The 27,460-nt window shown below is 41.7% G+C and overlaps 2 protein-coding genes across 6 annotated transcripts in view; both read left to right on the top strand.

Moving 5' to 3' along the window:
- The first annotated feature begins 445 nt into the window (after positions 1-445).
- LOC127001679 (pescadillo homolog) lies at positions 446-10,238 on the top strand. The gene is made up of 10 exons (XM_050866681.1): positions 446-519; positions 3,029-3,262; positions 3,876-4,083; positions 4,899-5,062; positions 6,028-6,166; positions 6,505-6,617; positions 6,991-7,140; positions 7,801-7,910; positions 8,227-8,549; positions 9,156-10,238. Exons 1-10 carry the CDS (start codon positions 496-498, stop codon positions 9,626-9,628), a joined length of 1,938 nt encoding a protein of 645 aa, XP_050722638.1. The 5' UTR covers positions 446-495; the 3' UTR covers positions 9,629-10,238.
- A 1,455-nt stretch (positions 10,239-11,693) lies between these two features.
- Positions 11,694-27,460, top strand: part of LOC127001677 (mucin-19-like) — a 91,836-nt gene continuing 76,069 nt past the window's right edge. Inside the window, exon 1 of one of the 5 annotated variants that reach the window (XM_050866664.1) lies at positions 11,694-11,840. The gene's annotated coding sequence lies outside the window, so the exon portion shown is untranslated. Of the gene's footprint in view, positions 11,845-27,460 lie in introns of all 5 variants that reach the window. The other 4 variants (XM_050866671.1, XM_050866665.1, XM_050866672.1 and 1 more) reach the window with 4 other exon arrangements.

Raw genomic sequence — 27,460 nt, 5'->3', positions numbered from 1 at the left:
GAAATCGGTAAATACGCGGCTCTGAGTACGATAATCTGGGAACCGTGGTTAGGAGTGTACGAATGCGTGTTTGTTTACAGCGGCGGCGGGGAGGAAGCGACGGCCAGCACACGTGGGGCGAGGAGGCACGGCAGCAGTGGTAGGCAGCGGCACGACTTGACACCATGGGCAGCAAACGGAAGAAGAAGGTGAGTCCATACACAGCATATACGTTAAAGGAGTCCTCGCCGTGCTGGGAATGTATAGGAGTTTATTATATATTGCACGGGAACCGGGTTAATGGGTGACACAAGGAGGCCCTCAGTGGTAGGCAGCGGCACGACTTGACACGATGGGCAGCAAACGGAAGAAGAAGGTGAGTCCATACACAGCACATACGTTAAAGGAGTCCTCACCGTGCTGGGAATGTATAGTTTATTATATATTGCACGGGAACCGGGTTAATGGGTGACACAAGGAGGCCCTCAGTGGTAGGCAGCGGCACATCTTTACACGATGGGCAGCAAACGGAAGAAGAAGGTGAGTCCATACACAGCACATACGTTAAAGGAGTCCTCGCCGTGCTGGGAATGTATAGGAGTTTATTATATATTGCTTGGGAACCGGGTTAAGTAATCAGGTAAAGTAAGTAAGGAAGATTCATGACTTTACTCATTGGGCAGCAAAAGAAAGAAGAGAGTGATTCCATATACGTTAAAGGAGTCCTCGCCGTGCTGAGAATGTATAGGAGTTTATTATATATTGCACGGGAACCTGGTTAAATGGTGACATGAGGCTCCCGGCAGCAATGGTAGGAAGATTCACTTTACACCATGGGCAGCAAAAGGAAGAGAGTGAGTCCATATACATTAAAGGAGTCCTCAGTATTCTGGAAATGTGTAGGAATTTATTATATATTGCTCGGGAAACTGGTTAATGGGTGACATGAGGCTCCCGGCAGCAGTGATAGTAAGATTCACGACTTTACTCATTGGGCAGCAAACGGAAGAAGAAGGTGAGTCCTTATATATTAAAGGAGTCCTCGCCATGCTTGGAATGTGTAGGACCTTATCATATATTAGAAGAAAACCAGGTTAATGACTCCGAGGCTCCCGTCACACCGCGCTGCCCACACCATATGACTTACTTGAAGATGTTAACCCCAGTGCCTCTCTTCTTGGGTCCATCTGGTCTAAAATAAAGCAAAAGCCTGCCTGTTGAGGTGTGTGTAGCCCTGTACTAAAGGCTCGTCTGTCTGGCTGCTTAGGAAGATGCCCATTTTTTCTTAACCTCTTGACTACGGATTTCCTACAAGAAGACTTCACCAAGCCTCAGGAATGGAACAAAAAGTGGCTGCTACAACTCAATGAAAAAAATATAAAGTCATGCACCTTGGGAGGGGATATCCAGCATACCAATACCACATGGGAAACAACTCAACTATCCACCACAGAGGCAGAGAAAGACATGGGAGTATATGTTATCAGGCTACCAATGAAAGCCAAATCCGTGCCAATCGCAGCGGACAGGTTAAATGTGCCTCCATGGAGCAATCGGTTAGGTTTCACCGGCCTCTTGCAGACTCCTTACGTTCTTATGTTCTTATAATTCTTTTGGGAGGCAATTGAATATCTTTAGCCCCTGAATGTTGAAGCTGTACGACAGTTGCATTCTGGCTTTGTGAGTTCCTTGGCTTGGGAGTGTTACAGATACAAATACCCACAAGTGACGTTCTGGAAGAGGCTTAAGCCCGTGATTCCAGCTCAAAAGTCTGGTTGTTTTCAAAATGTCGGCTGTGTGTGGTGGTTATGTTTGCTCTATAGTTATATTATAGTTCCTGGCCCTCCCACACTTAACAAGATTTGATTCAAATTTTAACACTATTTCACCCCAGCTCTATCGTTGTGGTGTGACTCTGTAGTGGATGGTGACGGGTTGGGAACTAATCCTTCAAGTGTTTTCCAGGTGTAGATTGCCATGTACCCCTCCCCTCTCCTCTTCTGCATATAGATTTTGGGGATCTTTAGCCTGCTCCAGTAGTCGAGGTCTTTCATTCCCCAGATTTGTTGCCTGAAGAGACGTTTGACTGACTCAGTGGATTGGATGTCTACAGCTTTGTGAGGAGGCCATGGCTGAAATTTGTAATCTAGTATTGGCTGGACTAGGGCCCAGTGTCATTAAGTAGTTTCACCGCAGTGATTCTCCGTAATATATCAATGCACAAAAATTATACCCCTATTAAGTCTATCATTTTAGGCCTATCTTTTTACCTATGTAGTCTGTAATTTAATTTTAAACTAATATGGAAATAAATGTAACCATCTTGCATGAAGTTAATACTGACAATATGCACTGTATATTATTTCTCTGAATGCAGTGCAGTACCTAATGTATAGCTTCTGGAAAACTTAAGAAATCTCCGAATATTGAGTATTACCGTCATGATGGCTACCCAACCGCAGGAAGCATTGTCTGCTTCTAGCCACAAAGCATATGACATCACAACCTGTTGCAGCATGTTCAGTAGTCACTGCTACTCTAGGAATTTTTAAGTAAAACCACTATTGCTTCAGTGATATATGCCGTCTAGTTTGCTCCCATATGTATAATACTTATATTATGGGGTTACAGGAGACCAGTCCATTTTGATACCTAAGTATTTAAATTTTGTCTCAAGTTTTTGTAAAAATGATATGATTATATTGCGTTTTGAAACACATTTACCAAAATAAATAGACACAAAAGAATATTATAATCTTTGATCTCATTCTAGTATTAAAGTATATATTATATCCCAACCACATTATTCTAGGTAAGGCAAATATCACACTGCAAAGAATACAGACACAAAAAATATTGAATCTCTCACTCTCCTATCCCTTTAACAGTAACTCCTTTTTCTCTTTCCCCTACAGTACTCTACTCCATGTAGCTTTATTTAGTCTTCCTCTTCTGCCCCATACTTAACCCTATACCACTCAGCTTAATTTATCCATGGCTCATCTATTTCTGCTTTACCATACATATCCAATCCCTCCTACCACCCCAGGGAGAGGCAGGGGAGGCCAAGCGGTACATCACAAGGAATGCCGCCGTCAAGAAGCTTCAGCTCTCCCTCAGGGACTTCAGGCGGCTGTGCATCCTCAAAGGGATTTACCCGCGGGAGCCCAACAACCGGCGGAAGGCCCAGAAAGGCGACTCCACCATCAAAACTCTCTACTACATGAAGGACATCCAGTTCCTCCTGCACGAACCCATCATATGGAAGTTCCGTGAGCACAGGGTGAGTGAAGAAAGTGGCTGGTGGGAAGAAGAGAAGAATAAAAAAGGAAACAGGACAGCCATTGACAGCTGAAGTGTAATATTTTCTCAAGTTAGAAGACTGACAAATGTAAAATTAACTTAGTGAATTAAATATTGATCTGAATGATGTCAAAGTTATAGAAATCAAGGGTATTCATCATTCCAAACTTTAGAAAGACACAAATACTGTAGCCTTGATTTAATATTGCATAGCTACCAAAGAAATTCATGCTAAATGGATCTTGTGTTAAATGAAACAATTATTATAAAGGAAAATATCAATCTGAGACTGCAGAGAAACATTTATTAATAGATACAGGCAACACCCATTATTCAACATTTTAAATTATCTACCCTATTTCTTTGCTTCGAACTGAATGCTCAGTCTTGCTCAGTTGATGTATGGCGAGCATCATCTAATTTAATTTTTTTATTTGTTTAAAGTTATGTTGTGCCTCCTTTGTAGTAGGCTTTATTGTTTTTAGTGGGCTTTTTTTGTAGTTTTTATTTTTGCCCTTGAGCCACCTCCCATGCTGTAAAAAAAAAAAAAATAAATAAATAAATAAAACTGGAATACCACCAACTCCACACAGGCATTCACCAAGAAGATCAAGCACGCCAAAGGGAAGAAGGACCGGGGCAAGGTGCAGGCCATGATGCGCAACAAGCCCATGTACCGGCTGGACCACATCGTGCGAGAACGTTACCCGACCTTCACCCATGCACTCAGGGACCTGGATGACCCCCTCACCTTGTGTTTCCTCTTTGCCAAGCTTCCCCAGATTCAACGAACAACGCTAAGTGAGTATGCCGCCACAGATGCCTCCCAGTCTGTTTCTTTCTCCCTCACTATCTCCTTCAGCCACACCAGATCAAGCGACTCATTGGATGGCATTCTAAGACGCTAAATTGCCTCTCACATCAACTATTCCCAAAGGCGAAAAACAAGATCAGCTTGGTTATAATGAGTGTTCTCTTGGGTTCATGATGCAGAAGAAGGGTCATAAAACTACCCATGGAAATGCTCAAAACTTCTATGAAAGCTTTGTCAAATCTGTGATCTTGGGTGACAAAATGTTTAATAATACAGCCTATTTTATGTTGCATTCCTTCACATAGGGATCCTCACAGGTCCTTCATGGTGCATATGGTGTTTATTCCTCATGTATTTTTCTTCATGCTTTGTAAATCCCCTCCTACTTTAAATAAGGAACCCTCCCTTTTGTCTTTCATCAATTCTACGCACTCAATGATCCATCGTGTCCCATCTCCTTTTTCTTACCCTCACAGTTACTTCACAGAGAACCTCACCCCATTCACCACCACCTCATCCCCATCCCATTTTTCACCTTATTTTCCTCCTTTCAGTTTTCACCTCCTCCTCCACCCATATTTTACCTTGTCCTCCTCCTCCCTCATTCTCCTCCCATATTACACCTCCTCCTCCTCCTTTCCTCCTTCCATATTTTACCTTCTCCACCTCTTCTTTCTTCCATTATTCACCTCTTCCTCCTCCTCCTCAGTCATTTATCCTCAACTCACCCCACTCTTCCTCCTTCTCCTCCTCCTCCTCCTCCTCCTCCACCACTCACCTTCACCTCTCCCCTCGCCCGCAGGTATGGTCAACATGTCTCGTCGCCTCACCCTGGAGTTCATGCTGTATGTCATCGAGGCCCAGGCGCTGCGCAAGGTCTTCATCACCATCAAGGGCTACTACTACCAGGTGGAGATCATGGGCCAGACTATCACCTGGATCGCGCCTCACCCCTTCACCCCGCAGGTAGGGATCGAGGGTGTTTTTCTGGGGTTTCTTTTATGTGGTTTCGATTTGTTTTGTTTCTTTGTGTTTTCTCCGGTGTTTGTTTCTTACTGTATTGGTTTGTTGTGTTTTTTCAATGTATTTACTCATTATTATTATTTCATTTGTATTATAATTATTTATTTTTTATGACTTTTTTTTTTTCCTGCCCTCCTCCCTTGGATACATTTTATTATTTTTTTTTCTTTTTTTTTTTTTTTTTTTTGTTTTTTTTTTTTTCTTTTTTTTTTTTTTGTTTTTTTTTTTTTCTTTTCTTATTTCTTTTCTTATTAGTGTAAGTTAAGTTGGGTCCCAAATTGGTAGACAGGAAAAAGATAAATAGGAGAAAGTGATGCTTAAGTATTGTTGCTTCAAAATGGGGATATATTTTTACATGCACACACATGAATGTAAACTCATGTTTTTTTTTTTTTTTTTTTTTCCCTAATGTTTTTATCAGTCATACTCACCACTTATTTTTTTCTTTATTATCCTTCTTTCTTTCTTTATTTCACACCCAACACTTACTTTTTTTAATTCTTTCTTCCTCTCTTTATATATATTTCACACCCAACACTTCCTTTTTTAATTCTTTCTTCCCTTCTTTATATCTATTTCACACCCAACACTTACTTTTTTCATTCTTTTTTCCTCTCTTTATATTTATTTCACACCCAACACTTATTTTTTTCAATCTTTCTTTCTTTATATATTTATTTCACACTCAACACTTATTTTTTTTTCAATCTTTCTTTCTTTATATTTATTTCACACCCAACACATATTTTTTTCATTCTTTCTTTCTTTATATCTATTTCACACCCAACACCTATTTTTTTCATTCTTTCTTTCTTTCTTTATTTCTTTCTTTATTTATATACGTATTTATTCCACACCCACCACTTATTTTATTTTTCACTTCATTTCTCTCCTCCCCCTCCCTGCAGACCACCACCGGCGTTGACTTCCGCATCATGAGGGTGTTCGTGGAGTTCTACATCACCCTCCTCGGCTTCACCAACTTCCGCCTCTACCACAACCTCAACCTCCACTACCCCCCCAAGCTGCCCCACGCAGACCTCAAGGGTGAGTCGTACTGGTACTCATCAGCTTGTTTTGATGAATTCTCAATTTACTAGATTTGTCAAGTCTGGGTGATGTACAACTCTGATATATTGTGGGTTGGCAACACTGTCAGCCTCCTCAAAGGGGTGACGATAGTTGAGAATTTTTAACTTCTTCCCTTACACATCTTCCTTTCAAACTCCATTCACTTCTCCACCGGCCCTTTCTCATCAATGATAAAAAATTCTGTCCTACCGCTTCAACGGATGCTGGTGTTACTACAATTGCTACCTCTATTACTACAACTACAACCACCTTTTCTACAACTGTTATCACCATTATTTCCTCCACCCCCACAGAAGAGATGGAGGAGGTTGGAGGAGACCCAGATCGCCTTGCCTCTCTTAATTTTCCCCTCAAGAGGAACAAAGTGGAGGACAACGAGGAAGAAACCATTGACACACACCTGCTGGTAAGGAGACAAGGAGGGACATACATGTATAGCAAATGAGATGTGATGCAAAAAGATAATGTGATGCAGAAAAATTAAAACAAGTTGCACTCGCTCATATCTCTGCACTGTAATGTCACTGCATCTTTTGTCATCTCAAACAGAGGGGGGCAGGTAGCCTTATGGTGTGGCTGGGGCTTGCTGTAACCTACAATATTTACCAGTTGATTTGTTCTCTTGACTCAAATATATTTATTCTTCTTTTTATGTATATTCAACCTTTTAAAAAAGCCATTTTGAATTCCTGTCCTGACTGTAGGAAGTGGGCATTGGAGGATGACTATGATGTATACATACTTGAATATTAGTTTTATTTACTCATTTTCCACTTTAGGAGGAGGATGCTAACCGGCTGCAGGAGGCAAGGGAGGAGGAGAAGAAGAAAAAGAAGCAGCAGAACCTCTTCAAGGGGCTGAAATTCTTCCTGAACCGAGAGACCAACATTGAGTCTCTCACCTTCATCATCAGGGCATGTCGGGGCGAGGTGAGCAGGCAGTGACGGGCTGTGTAGCATAGTTACTGCATCTATTCATTAGGATTTATAGTTTTTATGTCTGTTCTACTTGATTATGTTGTATCTATTTCACATATGTTCATATTTGTTTTTATTGTAGTTCTGTATTAGGCCTTGATTAATGTGTTGACACTAAACACTCTTTAGGTAAAATATTCCCTGATCCAAAGACTTGTGTGGACCTGACAGTCCCTCAGAAAACAAGTTGGACCATACATGTCTTCCTACATGCACCAATTTGTAGAAGCCTGGCTGCACCACCGCTAGAGATGTGTTGCAAAGTGAACAAAAAATTCACAAACCTTAGAGAACATTTTGACCAGAAACTCCAACATGCTGCGTTAGCACACTCAGCTCACAACCGAGAGAGCCCAGGTTCGATTCCCAGGCAGTGTGGAAAAAATTGGGCAGCTTTTCCGATACCCTTCCCCCCTGTCCACCCAGCAGTGAATGGGTACCAGGTATTAATCAGGGGTTGTGTCCTGTCTCCTGGGATCTGTTCCCTTCTCCTATAGTTCCTTCCCCCTCCTGTCTCTCTCCGGCATATGACCACATGTTGCGCCGACTAAACAAAACTTTCCAACTTTCCAACATGCTGCAAGGTAACAGTCCCCTTCCCTGTGTGTTCAGGTATCTTGGGATGAGAGCACAGCAGACGGCAGCACCTACCCTGTGACAGACGAGACCATCACACACGAGATTGTAGACCGGCCTGACCCCCAGCAGCCCTACCTCTCCAGGTGAGCAGGGCTTTGTTTCACTTTTTGTTAAGGTGATCACCTGGTATTTTTTGGAGCAAGAAGCTTTGTGTGGCTGTTCAATGCAAAGGGTGGAGGCTGAGCACTGAAACTTTCTTTTACCTGAAATGATCACCTTGAAACTGAATCATGTTCCTGTCCAGGGTTCAATGTGTGTTGGCACCCCTTGATAAGTACCATATACAGCCACAATGTTTGTACCACTGCAACTATTCCCATGTGTTCCTATGGTCACCTCCATTACCTGAAAACTTCCACACCTTGGAACATTTCTTTGACAACCTTTTCCCTCACACAGGTACTACATACAGCCCCAGTGGGTCTACGATTGCATCAACGCCCGCCTTCTGCTGCCTGTCCAGGACTACTTCCCCAGCGCTACCCTGCCACCACATCTCTCTCCATTTGACATCGAGACAGATATTTACGTGCCGCCAGAGAAGAAGGAGTTGGAGGCCCGGCAGAAGGGTGAGATACCTGAGGATCAGATGCCACAGCGCCAGGATGAAAGCTCAGACTCCGAAGACGAGAATGAAGGAAGCAAGAAGAAGAAGAAGGGTGGCGACCAGAATGTCCGGCCTCTGGAGTCCTTTGAAGTTAGGAAGAAAAAGAAGGAGAGAAGTATGTCTCTGCATTTTGTATTTGTTTTTTGTTGTGTGCTCTATAGTATCATGTATTGTAATTTTGTAGTCTTGCAATCTTATTCATCTTCCATTATTTTCCTTTTTCTTTAACTTCAACCCTCAAAGACCTGATCAACAAACTAAATGTAATATACGTACATATACAGTAGACCCTTGATTTCACAGACCCCAATATCACAGATTTATCCCTGGTAATGATTTCTTACTCACCACACCCTCAAGGATCAATGAGACAGAGCACTCAGGCAACATACAACTCAACTTTAATTTAATCTTTCCATAATCTGTTGTCCCTTTTCTTTCTTTTACTTATGGGTGGAGTAGGGGTTGCTAAAGTAAACCATAGTGCCTGGTATATTCTTCTGTTCCTACCTGTTGGGTCAGATTTAAGATAGTACACAAGAAAGAGACTAAGGAGCAATCTTTTTCTCCATGATATACCTATCAGTTCACTTCTCCTTTGCCCTTACTTACACCAACCTCACCATGCCACTCCTTCCATGACTCAGTACCTTTCTTTCATATCTCCCTCACCATGTCACTCCTTTCCACGACTCAGTACCTTTCTCTTCCACCTTTTCAGGGAAGAAGCGTTTAGAAGAGGCTGCAGCCCTGGAGAAAGGCGAGGAAACCACACCAGAAGGAAAGAATCCAGAGGCAGAGCCCATGGAGACAGGAGAGGGAGCAGACACAGAGGGGAAGGTGAATGGAAAAGAAGCAGTGCCAGAGGAAGGAGGAAAGGGAGGAGAAACACAAGAACAAAACGAAAAGGAGAATGGCACAGAGGAAGAAAAGGTAGCAAAGAAAATGGGTGTTCACCGGGGGCGAGTGCACAAGATCAGTCCCAAGGCAACGGAAAAGCAGGAGCTGGAGGAGCAGAAGCTGGCCATCATGATGATCCCACGGAAGAAGAAGAAAGTGTTCCACATGCTGCGCCGAAGAGAGAAGCGGAAGGAGTCCAGTGCAAAGAGGCTGACCAACAAGCGCCGCGCCCTGGACCATGAGAAGGAGAAGACAAAGAAGGCACAGAAAGCAGCGGCAAAAGCGTCGGGATAAACAGCAAATTAATAGAAGTTTGAGCAGTGTTTTTAGCAGCAGATGTGGGAGGGGCTAGGGGGGAAGAGGGGATTGGTATATTGTTGTCTTGTTTTGAATAATTAATTTCTATATGCCTAAGTAAGTAAGTTTATCAGTAATAACTTCTGTATATCAATAGACCAGCAGACTCATCACTCATTTAATCATCAATGACCACATCTATTCATCAGTTTTGTATATCAAGACACTAGAATATCAAATTTTCATATTCTCAAAATTTTAAATCATGAAACATTGAATATCAGCAAGGTTATAAGTGAGCAGGTTGTCAGACCAGCATGGAGCCAGTGGGACCATCAGTAAAAACAAGAAGCCTCACCTAACACTGCAGGCTCTCCACAAGTAATATGAAAGGTTCCATGTTTGCCTTCCTTAAGGAGCCCAACACATAACAAATGGAAGCTGCTTGAAAGCTCACATATATGAGGGCTCTTAGATGTTATTGAATACATGTCTCATTTTGGTCTTGTACATTTCAGGATTGAATGTGATATAATCATGTATATAAGGATAGAGCCCTTGTAGAAACCAGAATGTGGTGGAAAGATCTATTAAAAGTGAAATGAAGTTTGCGTTCAAAAGATAATCACTCAGCCAGGATGTAACCAAGAGAGAATGTAAGGTAAAGTTGGGGGTATGTGCCACTATGTGGCCTCAGTGCTCACCTCCATCTCGTGGGCTGTCAGGTAACAGCCCACCACCCGGGGGCACAGGGCAAGTATGACATCCAGGTGAACCCCCTCCAGGTTTCTCCAGCAACCAATTTATTGACCAGCCTGAAAGGGAGGACGAACAGCAAGGTGAGCTTGGTGAACACTACTACCCCAGGCCAGGTTTGAACCTGGGCCTGTGCATTTGTAGCCAAGGTGCTAACTACTTCACTATGGAGGCACCAACAGACATACCGGGCAGAAAAGAAGATTCATGAATTTCAGTAGGAAATATGAGTGTAAAAAAGACTCGGTAACAAGTGTAGGAAAGAAGCTTCAGGTATCTTTCTCAAACCCGTATGAATGTAGAAGAGTGGAGGCAGCCTCCGTTTTATTTCACCAAGCCATGAGCGTAAAAAAGAGGAGTTGGCAATCAGTTTAGAAAATTTCTCCGATATATTTCACACAGCCATCGTAGCAGCCACGCAGATGCAGGATGTGTTGCATTGGGGAATATTGGTTGTGGTCAAGACGTGTTATAGATTTTATAGAACTTTTTTTTGTACATCACTTGATTAATTATCTGAACTGGAGACAATAAATATTTCATCAGAGCTTATTTTGCACATGGCTTGATATTAAACCAGCCAACCATCACGCAAAGCACTCGGACCTGTAATTTTGGCAGATTTTGGGGACGGTTCGAGGGCATCATAGGTTCGTGACTTTGGGAGGGAGAGTGAAGCGAGTATGCGCAAATAAAAAAAACAAAAAAAAACAGGCCGGAGCACATTGTAAGGTTGGTATAAAAAACATTGGGGGCCCCCAGATATAATTTCATCCCTGGCACTATAGTCATAATTATTTCAGTTTGACTTTGGATAATTTCATGTAATTAACCCGATCTACTGTTTGTGGATGGCTCCTAATTCTGCATCTAGGAAAAAATGTACCCAACTTAATTATATATAGGGTAATGAACATTCAGGTAGCCAAATTCACCGGAAACAACTGCGCATGTGAATAAAAAAAAAAAAGTAGGTACCAAATCCTATGTTTACTGTTAATGAAGGAAAGACAACACTGCATATAGGAAAAAATCACCTGGAAACAGCTGAACCTATGCGAAAATAATGAAATAACAGTAGAAAAGATACCTGATCCTGCACAGCTCCCGTACGCGTCCGTCTCTTAATTGTCTCATACCTGTTTTTATTAAGGAAAGACAATTATCAACATCGCAACTTGGAAAAATATGTCTAACTTAACCATCAAAACCAATCAAACTCACCTGGAAACAACTGAACCTAAACACGGGCAACAAAAGACTACCAAATCCTATAGAGCTCCCGTACGCGACCGTCTCTTGTCTCGTACCTGTCCGCGCCTCGTCGTCACTCCGTCTGTGTCTTGTTTTGTTTTTGTTCCGTGTGTCGCCGCGGAGGAGATGGCCTGTGCTGTTAATTAAGTGGTGTTTTAAGTGTTTCCAGCCACTAGCAGCCACTGACAGCAGGAGCGAGGTGAGTGTGATGCTCGGGGGACTAATTAAGGCAGGGCAGCAGGTGGAGGGAGGCAGGACAGGTAAAGGTTTTCGTCGTTTGAGTTGAACGGGACATCACTGAAAGCTGTGGTGTGTTATTTTCTTTGTGCTGTGGGTATTACGTGTGTTTAGAGTGGTTTTGGTGTTGTGGAGAAGTGTATGTTAGGAAATGGATGTTTTAGACTATTATCAAAGTCATTAAAGGCCCAAGGGTGTGTAGTTTCAAGTGTATCTTAGCTCCATCACCCTAAAATGCCATATACGCCTTCATATTAGGGGCAAAGGGTGAAAAAAAGGGTGCTGGGAAATACGTGTTCTGCACCAGTGTCAGAATCATTAAAGGCCCAAGGGTGTGTATTTAAGTTCTGTCACCCTTAAATGCAATATACGCCTTCATGTTAGGGGTAAAGGGTGAAAAAAAGGGTGCTGGGAAATACGTGTTCTGCACCAGTGTCAGAATCATTAAAGGCCCAAGGGTGTGTATTTTAGTTCTGTCACCCTTAAATGCAATATACGCCTTCATTTTAGGGGGAAAGGGTGAAGTAAATGCCAAGAAATGTGTTCTGCACCAGTAACAGAATCATTAAAGGCCCAAGGTTATTTAGATTCCTGTTGCCAGTTATCCCTAAATATGAAGTTAAGCTCCACCACTTTAAAATACCTCATACACCTTCATACTAGGATCAAAGGGTGGAAATACAAGCCCTTTAACCATGATATGAAGGCGTGTATGGCGATGTTGTGAGGTGGTGGGGTTAAATTAAACATTTACCCACTGTGTTTACCTGGCCAAGTTATAGACCGTCGTAATGTTAATGTCTGTTTGCGTTGTGTGTTTATGGGTCTGTTGCAGGGGGGGGTTGTCAGGAGAAGAAAGAGTCACATGTCTGCGTTGGTGTGAAGGTTGTACGGAGGAAAGGTTGTATTACTCCAGAATTGCACCCAACTCACTACGATGGTTGATTAAGTGGTCTCTCTCTCTCTCTCTCTCTCTCTCTCTCTCTCTCTCTCTCTCTCTCTCTAATATGGTATGGTGTGATGCCCATCTTGTATATCAGCCCCCCCCCCTCCCCCACCCTTCACCTGGAGCTGGATCCACCACTGCAGTTGATCCACTTCCCGTGTGGCCTTCCCCTGACCCCCCCTCCCTCAATCATTCCCTCATACATTTTCTTCAGAAGTTCATTCTCATCACTTGTCCACACCCTCGCAGCTCACCACACTGCACCCACTCCACAACTCCACTCCCTTCACTGTCATACCCGTACCAGACCTCTCATACACGCTTTCATTACTTTCTCCACCCCATCCTGAAAAAACACATGCACGTCGTATAAAACTTCTCGATTGCTGTGGTGAATTCCATGTCCACGTCTCTGATGCATACGACAGAGTTATCAGGATACTACTGTTCCTTATGCCCCTCTTTACCCCCATTCTCACACTTCTTCCTGTCATAATTCCCTCCAACACATCAACTACATGTCTGCCCTCCACTGCTCTTTCCCTCATCTTACCTTCCATACTTCCCAGCTGGTAATTAAGAGTAATCACAAGCATCTCCATCATTACCCCCACGGCAACAACTACCGTAAACCGGGGTGACTTCGGACAGTTTTCAAGGTTATTTGCTTCTGAAATTTTTGTTTCTAGGCCTAGGATCTATGCTGAGTGTGCATTTACTCTGTATTGTTAAGGGCTATCATTAAATGGTGCAACATTTTCATGAAACTTAATAGTTTTTTTGCTAAGTGAAAAAATATGGGTGTCTGAAGTCACCCCATGTCTGGGGGGGACTTCGGACACCCTTGAGGTAACTTTGGACAGTGGCTAGATTTCATTGGGTTTATGTATCCGAGCCTGTTCACACATTCCGGGGGTTACTTCGGACACTGTTAAACCGGGAAAAAAAATGGCAAAAATCTTGGGAAAGAAGTTCCCACATTTCAGGTCAGTAGTAGGAGCAGGGAAGTAAAAAATGGTCAATAATTTTGAAAAAAATATTATTACAAAAAAACTATAAGATATAGAGCACAGTTTTAGTTTTTTGAAGCTTAATGATTACATAATCACCACAAGGAGTTTTTATAATGGTGGGGCAACATTCAAGTGTGTTAGGGCTCTTTGAAGTGCACACTATTTTACATCTCATTTATCAGATTTTATCATGATGGATTTCACTAGAAACCTATTCTTGTATACGTTATTTTGTAACTAAGTACTTCTACTTCATATTTTCATGATATGTAGAACATTTAACATCACTGGACTGGCACTCCATCACCACCGTTACAGACCCAAAAGTTAACTTGAGTTCATCTTTGGACCGGCTCCGCGCAGGGCCCGGGGTCCGTTGATGACGTCACTGACGGTCGACGGATCCGTGAAAACAGAATAGTAGGAACCCCGCCTTAATCACCCCACAATATGTAGTTATATTTAGGTGTCCGAAGTCACCCAATTTTGAGCCATTTTTCGACATGCCTCCATTCAAGTGACATTTACAGGTGTGTTGGATATGTTAAGCACCCCTGATTCATTCTAACTGTTCTAGTTAAGCATGTTTCTGATTGTTTTCTCTAGTTTTGATGTTGTGTGTAATACAGATCATTCCTGCCAGAAGAAGTTTTCCAAGGGGGGTAAATTTTACGAAATCTCAAAAACACATATTGTGGTTGTTTTCAAAACAGAAACGTGTCTAAAGAAAACAACATTCTTTTTCGAGAACTATAAGGCAAAAGACAAATTCTGATACTAAAATCATCTAGCTTGTTGCAACTGTCTACGAGTTATCAACTTGTCAACTTTCTATCCACCTTTTGTCTGAAGTCACCTCGGTTTACAGTATCTTACCAATGTCTCGTATATATTGCTTCACTACTCTAGTTTTACCAGTGCTGGCAGTATCCTCGCAATACATCAAATTTATTAGCTGATGCCAATTCAGTTAAACAAAATTCAAGTGTTCCTAGAGTGATTTGTTTTAGAGATTATGTATTTTTTTTTATGCATAGCAGAGTCAGTTAATTTGTTCTGCTCTGAACATCCACTTTTCCTTACAGTACGATGTCAAGATTGTAAAATGAATCCGTCTCTTTTGGAGGTTACAGTTTGCAGGTCCTCCAATTTTTTGTTATTTTTTTAAGTACATTGAAGAGCATTAGCTTCTGCTGAATTTATGGTAGAGTTTGGAAAGAGATTTAGGCATGAGGGTTTGAGCTGGTAATCTAATATCAGACTGGGTTCACATTAAGTCTAGGGAGGTACTGATAAAAACAATAAAATAGCTTCCTGCTCAGCCCTGGTTTACATCACTAGTTGAGTTCTTTAGCAGTTAGTTCTGGGTTCATTATAATAATCATTATATCATTATTATTATTTTCCATCAACGATCTAATTGTAAGAAGAAAGTTTCAGTGATAATAACAGAGGTCAAGCCAAGTGTGAAGTGTGTGTTGGTACATTCCGAGTTTTGACCCAAGATTTGCTTCATTACTGCTAGGAAATGTGCTAATAGAATATTGGGCTTTATATTTGGATGCACAAACAACACAAGTGCTGGAGTCATCCCCCAAGCTGTATTTAGTACTGGCTAGGCTTCACCTGGAGTGTTCAGCTCAAAGCTTATCCTCTTAATGAATGGACATGTTAGATTTTCTAGAATTAGTGCAGAAAAAATGGCAACTTTTCAGGGTCCAAAAAAACTTATACAAGGTAAAATGCCTTAATGGGTGTTCATATTTAAGAAGGAATCTTCTACAAATTTATGTGTTGTTCCAGTTCATTTCCAGGTACATACGTGATGATAGTGTAATTTTGTTGCTAAACTAAAACTAATGAACAATTTAAAGTATAGCCTCATAATTAGGGTTCATTTCTTATCTGCAGATTTTTGAGCAGGTAGACTTTCATTTTTAAATCTAGGTACTAACGGCAGCACCACGCGTTTATCCCATAGAGCAAAGTTAGTGGAGGAAGCTCATTAGAGAAGTAGTAGTGTGTGTTTAGCCGTAATTAACTGAAACAGAAGTAAGAGTGACTAAAAACAAAATATAGAAGAATCAAAATGAGACTACACAATCCACCATATATTTTAAGAACAAGCAATAAAGACAAACTAATACCACTTAGAAATATATTAGCTCTCCATTTAACCAAACCTATTGAGAAGAAAAGTTTGTTCATCTTCGTTTATAAGCAATGCGTTAAGGATCATCCTCGTGACTGAAATTCATTGACTGTTTCCCTTGGCAGACAGGTGGTTTGTGCGCCTCGCCATACCTGCCTGGCACCTTAATTGGCATTGTCTGCAGGTGACTCAGTGGTGCCTTGAAGCTGCTGAGTGTGTGTGTGTGTTGTGTGTGTGTGTTAATGATGTGTGGAGAGCCTTGATCTTAATCCTTTATGCTTTCTCAGCTAACTTCCCTGATGTTGATGTTGGTCTTTATATATAAATTTGCCTATTTATTAGTTTATATAATTGTATGCATTCCACAGTTTTTCAGCCCGGCAGCTGATTCACCGCTTGAAAAAATTTTGGTACTCGCCACAGACCTGAAGCTCAAAATATGAATTGACGGGAGATAAAACACTTTGAAAGTCTATAGTAAAAATTACATTGGTCCAAAAATCCCATCATTCAAAATTGATGAAGGCATCAAACTATAAGATGAAAAGACAATGTGGTTGTGCTAGTTATGGAGTTCAGGAAATATCTAAAAACAGTACACTATTAATCATCAGTCTAGATTGAGGATGTACCTGCTGCTATTTGGATTAACAGACTTTTACTGTAGGAACAAATTGTGCTTAAACTTTGTTCACTGTGTCATCTATAGAGTGAGAAACTTTAATGTCAGGCTCAGTGAGACAGAGGATTGCCCTGTGCTCTGTGCATTTTCAGTACATACCAGAGTGTGTGTGAATGAGACCACTGCATCAAACAGGTATTCTGACACACACACACACACACACACACACACACACACACACACACACACACACACACACACACACACACACACACACACACACACACACACACACATGGTACATGGCAGATGGAGTTCAACCTTGGGAAATGTAAAAAAAATGGAGTTTGGTAGGAGTGGCAGAAGATGCAAATACTATGATTACAAGATGGGAAGTGAGACAATATGCAGAGGAGTGGAGGAAAAAGATTTGGGAGTGACTGTTTCAGAGAACATGTCACCGGACAAACACATCAACAAGATAACGGGACAAACTCTAAATTTGCTGAGGAACATAAGGACGGCATTTGTGTACCTCGATGAGGAGGTGATGAGGAAAATAATAGTCACAATGATAAGGCCAAGGTTGGAGTATGTAGCAGTGGTCTGGTCTCCTCACGAAAAGAAAAGCAAAGAAGCTGGAAAGATTGCAGAGAGTGGCAACTAAGATGGTACCAGAACTTTGAGATTGGACTTATGAGGAGAGACTCAATAGCATGGGGCTCACAACCCTGGAGAGAAGAAGAGAAAGAGGAGATCTGATAGCGGTGTACAGGGTGGCAAATGGAGTGGAGCATTTGGACAGAGAGGACCTGTGTGTGTGGAACGAGAGAGGAACAAGAGGACATGATAAGAAGTTGAGGGCGACCACATGTAGGAGAGATGTGAAAAAGTTTAGCTTCCCAAATAGAACCATTGAGCTATGGAATAGACTAGAGGAGGAAGTGGTTGTGCAAGAAACATTCATGAGTTTAAGGAAAAGTTGGATAAGAGTGGACATGGAGACGGGACAGTGCGAACATAGCTCTTTTTCCATATGTCACAACTAGGTAAATATACACACACACACACACATACACACACACACACACACACCACCTAAATAAATAAGTAACCCACACTCAGTTTTACCACAAGATTTAGACACTAATTTAACCTTTCCCTTAATGATCTGCTTTACCGTTCCTAGAGAGAAATATTTTGGTGTGAGGGCAGCAAGGAGGCAGCTTTTGATCTCTGGTGATATATTGCCGTGATTAGGCTGGCCCAGGCAAGATTTGTTCCTGGATGTCTGAATGGGAGCTGCCAAGTATGTGCCCAGTGAGTCTAGGGAAAGAAAAATTTGGGAGCATGCACTTTAGCTGCGCCTGGCCACACTACCCATTTCCTTACCATCAGCTCTTTAACCCGGTAGCAGCGGGGATCGTGTTTCTTAATGGTCCCTCCAAGCGAGTAAAATGAGAAAAAATCACCCCTCACACAAACCATTTCATAATTTATACCAAAGCATTTGTGATCAGATTATGTATCATCTATTTTTTGGGGGTTTATATCATGGCACAAATTTGGCCCGTCGCTGCTACATGGTAAAGCCACAAATTTGGCCCGTCGCTGCTACACGGTAAAGCCACAAATTTGGCCTGTCGCTGCTACCGGGTTAACCTGTGGTGGATGAGAACCCATTAACCCAGGACACAGGGCAAGTGCAACACCCTCCCCAGCTACCCATTTATCGACTATCGTGAACATATGGATGAACAGTTTGGTGGGTTGCTCGCTAACTGCCGAGACTGGGATTCAAACTCAGGCCCACAGACTCATAGGCTCACTAACCACTGCCTCATAGTCTGCCAATGGGTACATATATTGGTATGAATGTAAGGAGGTGGATACATAAAGAGCTATGCATTAAGACAGGAAATCAGATAAAAGAGATATATAGTGATAGTTTAATGACCTCAAGTGCATTTTGACATGATATATATAGCTCTTAAAGGTATATTTTCGTGGCATTGTAGGATTGTTGGTGTTAATGGACTGACTTAAACAAGCTGTAAAAGAAAAAAAGATAAAGACAAGTATGTATAGATGAATTATTGATGACAGTTTTATTTTGATCTTGTAAATGATTCTTAAAAGTTCTCATATATTACTGAAATGGTGGGATTGACGGTGTTTATGAACTGAGTAAATTGGACTAAATTGAAAAGATAGATACAGGTAAACAGATGGACAGATTTTGATAAGCTTATACCTTCAGCACATTTTGTACATTATTTAACCTTTGAAATGACCGATGTGCTCACTTTTGATAATAACTAATAATGGATTCTTTATCTTTTAATATGTTGGTCATTTACAAAAAGTGCCTCCAAACATATAATATTTTTCCTTACCTCTTTTTTACATAGCTAGCCCTTAGTCTGTATATGCCTCCATTGTGCAGTGGTTAGCGTGCCTAGCTATGAATTCGCAGGCCCAGGCTCAAATCGTAGCCCGGGCAGTTTGTGCAGCTCAGTCAGGTTTTCATTCTCCCTTTTGGGCTGGACAATAAATGGGTACCTGGGGGAACCTGGGGAAGGTAAACTGTATCAACCCAGATGCCACACTGGTCCTGTGTCCCGAGGTAATGGGCTCAAGGGCCAATTTGACACATGACCACCAAGACCGCTCTTTTGCCCACTCTTCACTTTTTTTCTTTTATGGGAGCAGTGATTAGGGTTTTTCTTCTACACTTTTTTGTTATTTTGACCTTGAGCTTCTTCCTTTCCTGCAAAGAGAGAGAGAGAGAGAGAGAGAGAGAGAGAGAGAGAGAGAGAGAGAGACCACACGCAGCTGTAGCATATGCCCCCAACTTTATTTACTCCTTTATTTTTCTTCACTAAAACTTATACACAATTAACTGCTTGGAATAAACAAAGATGTGAATGATAGCAAAACATGATTCTAATATTCCAATGAGGAGAGACTGGCAAAGCACACAACCCACATCTTTGTCACACACCTCCCCAGTATACAAGAATTTAGCAAGCCAGTCCATTCACTCTAGTCATGCCGATAAGCCCCGCCCCCTTGCTGCATCTCTACGTCCTTCCACTTGTTGCATTCCTCTTCTCAGCATATTAATATTCCTAGTTAGACGGGCTCGCTATTATGCTTGTGTCTCTTCACTGTGGTCTGTTTTGTATCGTTTGTTTGTTGATGGTTGTCTCTCGTGGCTTCCTTAAGGTAGTTCATCCACCTCCTCTGCCTCGGTCTTCCTCTCTCACATTCTCGTTACTTTTAATTGTGCTTTCTTATTTTTCCTCCTTGTTCTGTTCCTACTTCTATATTTCCTACTCTCCTTACTATTTTTCATCTTACTTTCATTCCACCTTTCTACTTTTTTTCTACTCTTCCTCCTACTTTTTTCCTTGGTACTTTTTCTCCTATGTTTCTTTCTATATTTTTTCTTTCTACCTTTCCTTTACTTTTTTCCTACTTTTCTTCCTACATTTTTTTCTTTCTTTCTGTTTTTCTTTGTATACTTTTCTTCCTACTTTTATTTTTATACTTTTCTTTGTACTTTTCTTCCTAAACTTTAACTTCTACTTTTCTTCCTACTTTTCATCCTACTTTTCTTCCTATGCTTTTACCTCTAATTTTCTTCCTACTTTTCTTCCTACTTTTCATCCTACTCTTCTTCCTATACCTTTCCTCCTACTTTTCTTTCTATTTTTTTCTACTTTTCTTCCTATATATACTTTTCTTTCTACTTTTCTTCTATACTTTTCATCCTACTTTTCTTCTTACCTCTCTACCTACTTTTCTTCCTACTTTTCTTCCTCCTTATCTTCCTACTTTCTTCTACTTTTCTTCCTTTTCTTACTTTTTCTTCCACTTTCTTCCTTTTCTTCCTTTTCTTCTTCCACTTTTCTTCCCACTTTTCTTCCTTTTTCTTCCTACTTTTCTTCCTACTTTACTTCCCACTTTGCTTACTACTTTTCTCCTTTTCTTCCCACTTTTCTTCCTACTTTTCTTCCCACTTTTCTTCCCACTTTTCTTCCCACTTTTCTTCCTACTTTTCTTCCTACTTTTCTTCCCACTTTTCTTCCCACTTTTCTTCCTACTTTTCTTCCCACTTTTCTTCCCACTTTTCTTCTCACTTTTCTTCCCACTTTTCTTCTCACTTTTCTTCCCACTTTTCTTCCCACTTTTCTTCTCACTTTTCTTCTCACTTTTCTTCCCACTTTTCTTCTCACTTTTCTTCCCACTTTTCTTCTCACTTTTCTTCCCACTTTTCTTCTCACTTTTCTTCCCACTTTTCTTCCCACTTTTCTTCCCACTTTTCTTCCCACTTTTCTTCTCACTTTTCTTCTCACTTTTCTTCTCACTTTTCTTCTCACTTTTCTTCCCACTTTTCCTCCCTTTTCTTCCCACTTTTCTTCCAACTTTCCTTCCTACTTTTCTTCCCACTTTTCTTCCTACTTTTCTTCCCTTTTCTTCCCACTTTTCTTCCTTTTTTCTTCCCTTTTCTTCCTACTTTTCTTCCCTTTTCTTCCTTTTTCTTCTCACTTTTCTTCCTCCTATTCTTCCCACTTTTCTTCCTACTTTTCTTCCCACTTTTCTTCCCACTTTTCTTCCTACTTTTCTTCCCACTTTTCTTCCTACTTTTCTTCCCACTTTTCTTCCCACTTTTCTTCCCACTTTTCTTCCTACTTTTCTTCCCACTTTTCTTCCCACTTTTCTTCCCACTTTTCTTCCCACTTTTCTTCTCACTTTTCTTCCCACTTTTCTTCCCACTTTTCTTCTCACTTTTTTTCTCACTTTTCTTCCCACTTTTCTTCCCACTTTTCTTCTCACTTTTCTTCACACTTTTCTTCTCACTTTTCTTCCCACTTTTCTTCTCACTTTTCTTCCCACTTTTCTTCTCACTTTTCTTCCCACTTTTCTTCTCACTTTTCTTCTCACTTTTCTTCCCACTTTTCTTCTCACTTTTCTTCCCACTTTTCTTCTCACTTTTCTTCCCACTTTTCTTCTCACTTTTCTTCCCACTTTTCTTCCCACTTTTCTTCCCACTTTTCTTCCTACTTTTCTTCCTACTTTTCTTCCCACTTTTCTTCCCACTTTTCTTCCTACTTTTCTTCCCACTTTTCTTCCTACTTTTCTTCCCACTTTTCTTCCTACTTTTCTTCCTACTTTTCTTCCCACTTTTCTTCCCACTTTTCTTCCAACTTTTCTTCCTACTTTTCTTCCTACTTTTCTTCCCACTTTTCTTCCCACTTTTCTTCCCACTTTTCTTCCTACTTTTCTTCCCACTTTTCTTCCCACTTTTCTTCCTACTTTTCTTCCCACTTTTCTTCCCACTTTTCTTCCAACTTTTCTTCCTTCTTTTCTTCCCACTTCCCACTTTTCTTCCCACTTTTCTTCTCACTTTTCTTCCCACTTTTCTTCCCACTTTTATTCCCACTTTTATTCTCACTTTTCCTCCCACTTTTCTTTCCTACTTTTCTTCCTCCATTTCTTCCTACACTCCTACGTTCACTCCTGTTTTTCATTCTACTTTTCTTCCCGTTTTCTTTGCATATTTTTGTTTAATTTAATGATTAGCGCTCCTTTGCTCCTCCCCCCTCCCCCCCTTGCCTTCAGTCCTAACACGTGATTGGCTGCGCTTTGAAGGAGGGTGCTTGTGATTGGTGTTTACAGTGCGTGGAGGGGGCGGGGCCTATGCGTCAAGTTTAGCTGAACGGAGTGTAACCTATCACTAGTTATTCTTGACCTTGCTGGTGCTGGTGGCTCGTTAAGAAAAAGGAGGACAGGGTTGAAAAGAGGGAGGGAGGGAGACGGGTATAAGAAAGGGACACACACACACACACACACACACACACACACACACACACACACACACACACACACACACACACACACACACACACACACGGAGATGACCCTTGGCACTAGTTCTATGTCAGGGAGGAGGAGGAGGAGGAGGAGGAGAGGAAGATGAAAGAGTGTATAAGGGAAGAAGGGAGGAGGTGGAGTATGGGAGAGGAGAGTGATTGGAAAGGGACTGAAGGAAGGGGGGAGAGAGAGAGAGAGAGAGAGAGAGAGAGAGAGAATTGAAGACGCCCGTTCATCGACATATATGTATTCAGTTGCAGTATGTAAGATGTAAAAATAAAGAAAGAAGAAAAAAAAGACGAAAGTGATAATTTTGTTTTCTTATCCTCCATTTCCTTTATCCCTTTTAACTCAATCTTTGCCATCTTCACGTGTGTGTGTGTGTGTGTGTGTGTGTGTGTGTGTGTGTGTGTGTGTGTGTGTGTGTGTGTCGTTTTTTCCCCTGCAAAGTAGATCAGTCATTTGTCCTCTCTCTCTCTCTCTCTCTCTCTCTCTCTCTCTCTCTCTCTCTCTCTCTCTCTCTCTCTCTCTCTCTCTCTCTCTCTCTCTCTCTCTCTCTCTCTCTCTCTCTCTCTCTCTCTCTCTCTCTCCAACGTCTTCTGCAATATATTATTATTATTATTATTATTATTATTATTACTTATTTTTTTAATTTTCGTGATGAGAGTTTATTTCTGACAACACTTTGACCCACTTTTGGCCTCCCTCCTCCTGTCCTTATCTCCTCCTCCTCCTCCTCCCTCCTCCTGTCCCTTCCTCCTCCTCCCTCATGGCGGAAGAAACTTAAACTAATCATGATTATTTTTCTCCCTCTCTTCATCTATCTCTTACTTCTTCCGCATTCTCTCTCTCTCTCTCTCTCTCTCTCTCTCTCTCTCTCTCTCTCTCTCTCTCTCTCTCTCTCTCTCTCTCTCTCTCTCTCTCTCTCTCTCCTCAATAGAAGCATAGAGAGAGAGAGAGAGAGAGAGATTATTTTGAAGACGTAAATTTGTCTGTTCATATTTCAGTTCATGACAGTTTGAAGGTGCTTTCCTCCTCCCCCTCCCTTCTCTCCCTGCTATCCCTTCCCTCCTCCCTCCCTCCCCCCTTCCTGTCCCATCCCTCTCCTCTCCATTCCTCCCTTCTTCCTTCCCTCCCTCCCTATTCCTTCCCCTCTCCCCATAGCTCCTTCCTTCAGTCCTATATCCTTTTTTTCTTTTTCTTTCTTTTTTTTTTTTTTGCTATTTTGTTCTTTCTCCATTCAAACTTATCTTTCTCTTTTCTTCTTTCTTGTTTGTTTATATTTTCCTTTCCCCTATTCTTCTCTTCCTTCTATTCCCTTTCTTTCTCTACTCATTCCCATCTTTTTCTTCTTTCTTGTCTACATTTTTTTTCGCTCTCTCTTCTACTCCCTCTCTTTCTTCATTCATTCTTATCTTTCTCTTCTTTCGTCTTCCTTGTTTGTTTTTCTTTTTCTTCCTCTTTGTTTGTTCTCTCCATTTTGTTTCCTTATTTTGCTCTTCTTTCTCTCTCTTCTTTCCTCCATTCACTTTTTTTTATCTCTTTTTCTTCCTTTTTTATTTGTCTTCATTGTTTTCCTATTTTGCTCTTTCCCCTTCTCCCTCCTTCCATTCCCTTTCTTCACTTTTTATCTTTTTCTTCTTTTTTTCCTCTTGTTTGTCTTCCATTTTTTTCTTATTTTGCTCTTCCTCCGACGCCCTCTTCATCTATTCTTTTTCATCATTCATTTTCTTCCTCTTCCTTTCTTGTTTGTCTTAATTATTTCCCTATTTTCCTCTTCCCTCTACTTCCTCTCTTTCTCCATTCCTTCTTATCATTCTTTCTCTTCCTTTCTTTTTCTCACTCGTCTCTCTCATGTATTTTTCGTGTTGTTTTTTTATGTATTTTGAATTTCCCTCACAACTGATTGGTTATTTATTCATCTATTCAACTACGTATTTATTCATTTATTTATTATTTTTGTTTGTCTTTTCCTTGTTTTTTTTTTCGTATCTGTTCATTGTTTAATCACTTTCTTCCTTTCCTAGTCCTTCTTCAACTTTGTGGTATTATATTTTTTTCTATTTCGTTTCTTCCATTTCCTCCATTATCCTTTCCTTCCTTTCATTACAATTTATTTTCCTTTGTTTCTCATATTTCGTCTCCCTTTCCTTCCCTTCCCTTCTATTTCTTTCCCTTCCCTTCCCGACTATATCTTTCTCTTCCCTTCTATTTCCCTTCCTTTACACTTTCTTTCCTTTTCCTCCCTTCCATCGTCTTCTCCCGTATTTTCCTCTATCTTTCCTTCCCTTTTCTTCCCTTCTTATTTTCCCATTTCTCTCATCCGTTTCCTTCCCTTTCCTTTCCTTCCCCTCCCTTTCCTTCCCTTTCTACTTTACATTATTTTCCTTTCCTTCCCTTTCCTTCCTCTCCCTTCCCTTTCTTTCCTTCCCTTCCATCCCTTCCCTTCCCATTCGATCCCTTCTCTCCCTTTCTCTTCCTTTCCTGACCCTCTCCAATACTTTAACGTTTTACCCTCAAATTCTGTCCCCTTCTATCTTTCCCTTCCCCATTCCCTTCGCATTCCTTCCCTCCCCTCCTCCCCACCCTTCTCCCTCTCCCTTCTACATATCCCCAATCTACATCACCACGCCATCTCTATCTTCCCCATCCCCACCCCCTCTACCCCCTTCCCTTGCCCTCCTCTTCTTCCCCCTCTCCACTCCCCACTTCTTCCCCTTCCCCCGCCATTCGTTACCCTTCCCCCCATCATTACCATTAATCCCCACCTCTTCCCCATCATCTCCCCTTCCCTTTCCCTCCCCCTCCAGCATCACCACCTCCTTCCCTTCCCCTTTCATCTCTCCCCCATCCCCTCAACTCCCCACCCCTCCCCACCCTTTCCTCGCCACAAGGTCGTGAATTCCACTTTATAAATAAGGACCCAAGACCTTGTTGTAGCGAGGGAGGGAGGAAGGGGGGAGGAGGAGGGTGTTGGTGGTGGTGATGGTGGAGTGGGAAGGGGTAATAGGTTAGGGGAGAGGCGGGGGAAGGGAGTGGTGGTGATGGTGGAGGGGATGATTGAGGGGGAAGGGAGGGGGGGAAGGGGATGGGGAGGTTAGGAATTGCTGTAGGGAAAGGTCGTGAGAAAGAAATGGGAGGTGGGGAAGAGAATGTTGGGGGTGGTTGTGGTGGTGGTGGCGTGGAAGGGGAAGGAATAGGCAACAGTGAAGGGAAAGAGAGAGAGAAAAATGTAAATAAAAGGGACAGTGGAATGGTTTTTAAAAGGGTGAAAGCGATGAAGCGATGAAAGGAAGGTGAAAGAGGGAGAGGAAGAGGATGATGGTAGTGGTGGATAGTTGTAAGAGGAGGAAGAGGGATAGAAAGAGGAGAGAAGAGAGGGAGAAAGAGCAATAGGAAGAGGATAGTTGCTAAAAGGAAGAAGGGTATAGAAGAGGAGGAAAGGAAGAAGAGAAAGAGGAAGAGGATGATGGTAATGGTGGATAGTTGCTAAGAGGAGGAAGAGAGATAGCAAGAGGGAAGAGGAGAGAGAGCAATAGGAAGAGGATAGTTGCTAAAAGGAAGAAGGGTATAGAAGAGGAGGAAAGAGAAGAAGAGAAAGAGGAAGAGGATGATGGTAGTGGTGGATAGTTGCTAAGAGGAGGAAGAGGGATAGAAAGAGGAGAGAAGAGAGGGAGAAAGAGCAAGAGGAAGAGGATAAGGGTGGTAGGGGATAGTTGCTAAGAGGAGAAAGAGGGGGGAAGAGGAGAAAGAGGAAGAGGATAATGGTGGTAGTGGATAGTTGCTAAGAGGAGGAAGAGGGATACAAAGAGGAGGAAAGAGAAGAAGAAAAAGAGGAAGAGGATAAGGTTGGTGGTGGATAGTTGCTAAAAGGAAGAAGGGTATAGAAGAGGAGGAAAGAGAAGAAGAAAAAGAAAGGAAGAGGATGATGGTAGTGGTTGATAGTTGCTAAGAGGAGGAAGAGGGATGGAAAGAGGAGAGAAGAGAGTGAGAAAGAGCAATAGGAAGAGGATAGTTGCTAAAAGGAAGAAGGGTATAGAAGAGGAGGAAAGAGAAGAAAGAGAGAGAGAGAGAGAGAGAGAGAGAGAGAGAGAGAGAGGATGATGATAGTGGTGGATAGTTTCTAAGAGGAGGAAGAGGGTAGAGAATAGGAGGGAAGAGAGTGATAGAAGGGAAGAAAATGGATGAGGATAATGATAGATAATTACTAAGAAGAGGAAGAAGAGGGAAGAGGAGGAGGCGGTTCCTTTCATCTTGTCTTGCACCTCTTCTTCCCTCTTCCTCTTCTTCCCTCTTCCTCTTCTTTCCTTATTCCTCCTCTCTCCTCTCCTCATGTCCCCTTCAGTCTACCCTTCGTGAAAAAAAAATATATGTACTAATAGAAAAAAGAAAACGGAGAGTGATCACTTCAAATAGGAAATGTCACTCAAAGGAACAAATAACAGGATTCTCTCTCTCTCTCTCTCTCTCTCTCTCTCTCTCTCTCTCTCTCTCTCTCTCTCTCTCTCTCTCTCTCTCTCTCTCTCTCAGATTGTAGATTCACGTAATAAGTCCCCCTACAAAACCCAAAGAGAGAGAGAGAGAGAGAGAGAGAGAGAGAGAGAGTACATTTGACATACCACCATAATAGGCCACCACCACCACCACTCACCACCATCACTACCACTCCATCACTCATGTCTACCATCACCATCACCACACTTCCACTTTGTTTGTGTGTGTGTGTGTGTGTGTGTGTGTGTGTGTGTGTGTGTGTGTGTGTGTGTGTGCAGGAAATTATTCAGGGTTTAAACGTTTGAGAGCCAATTTTCCCTCTGCCCAATACTACTAATATATTATCTCCTCTTTAGTCGTTGAAGAAAGTAAACAAGATCAATCGTTAAACTCGCTGATTAGTGTCGCTGTTTCCTTCATCTTTGCTTCCTCTGCTCAGAGTTATTGTTTTGCAACGTAGCTCATCGCACGTGAC

The sequence above is a fragment of the Eriocheir sinensis genome, chromosome 21 (assembly GCF_024679095.1).
Source record: "Eriocheir sinensis breed Jianghai 21 chromosome 21, ASM2467909v1, whole genome shotgun sequence".
NCBI lineage: Eukaryota > Metazoa > Arthropoda > Malacostraca > Decapoda > Varunidae > Eriocheir > Eriocheir sinensis.
The sequence above is the reverse complement of the archived record's forward strand: the minus strand, read 5'-3'. Positions and strand labels throughout refer to the sequence as shown.

Bases quoted from the DNA above. Each gene is read 5' to 3' on its own strand.
- LOC127001679 (XM_050866681.1), top strand. From the start codon at position 496: ATGGGCAGCAAACGGAAGAAGAAG. The intron at 3,263-3,875 runs GTGAGTGAAGAA...AACTCCACACAG, and splicing joins GGAAGTTCCGTGAGCACAGG to GCATTCACCAAGAAGATCAA. The intron at 6,167-6,504 runs GTGAGTCGTACT...CCACCCCCACAG, and splicing joins GCCCCACGCAGACCTCAAGG to AAGAGATGGAGGAGGTTGGA.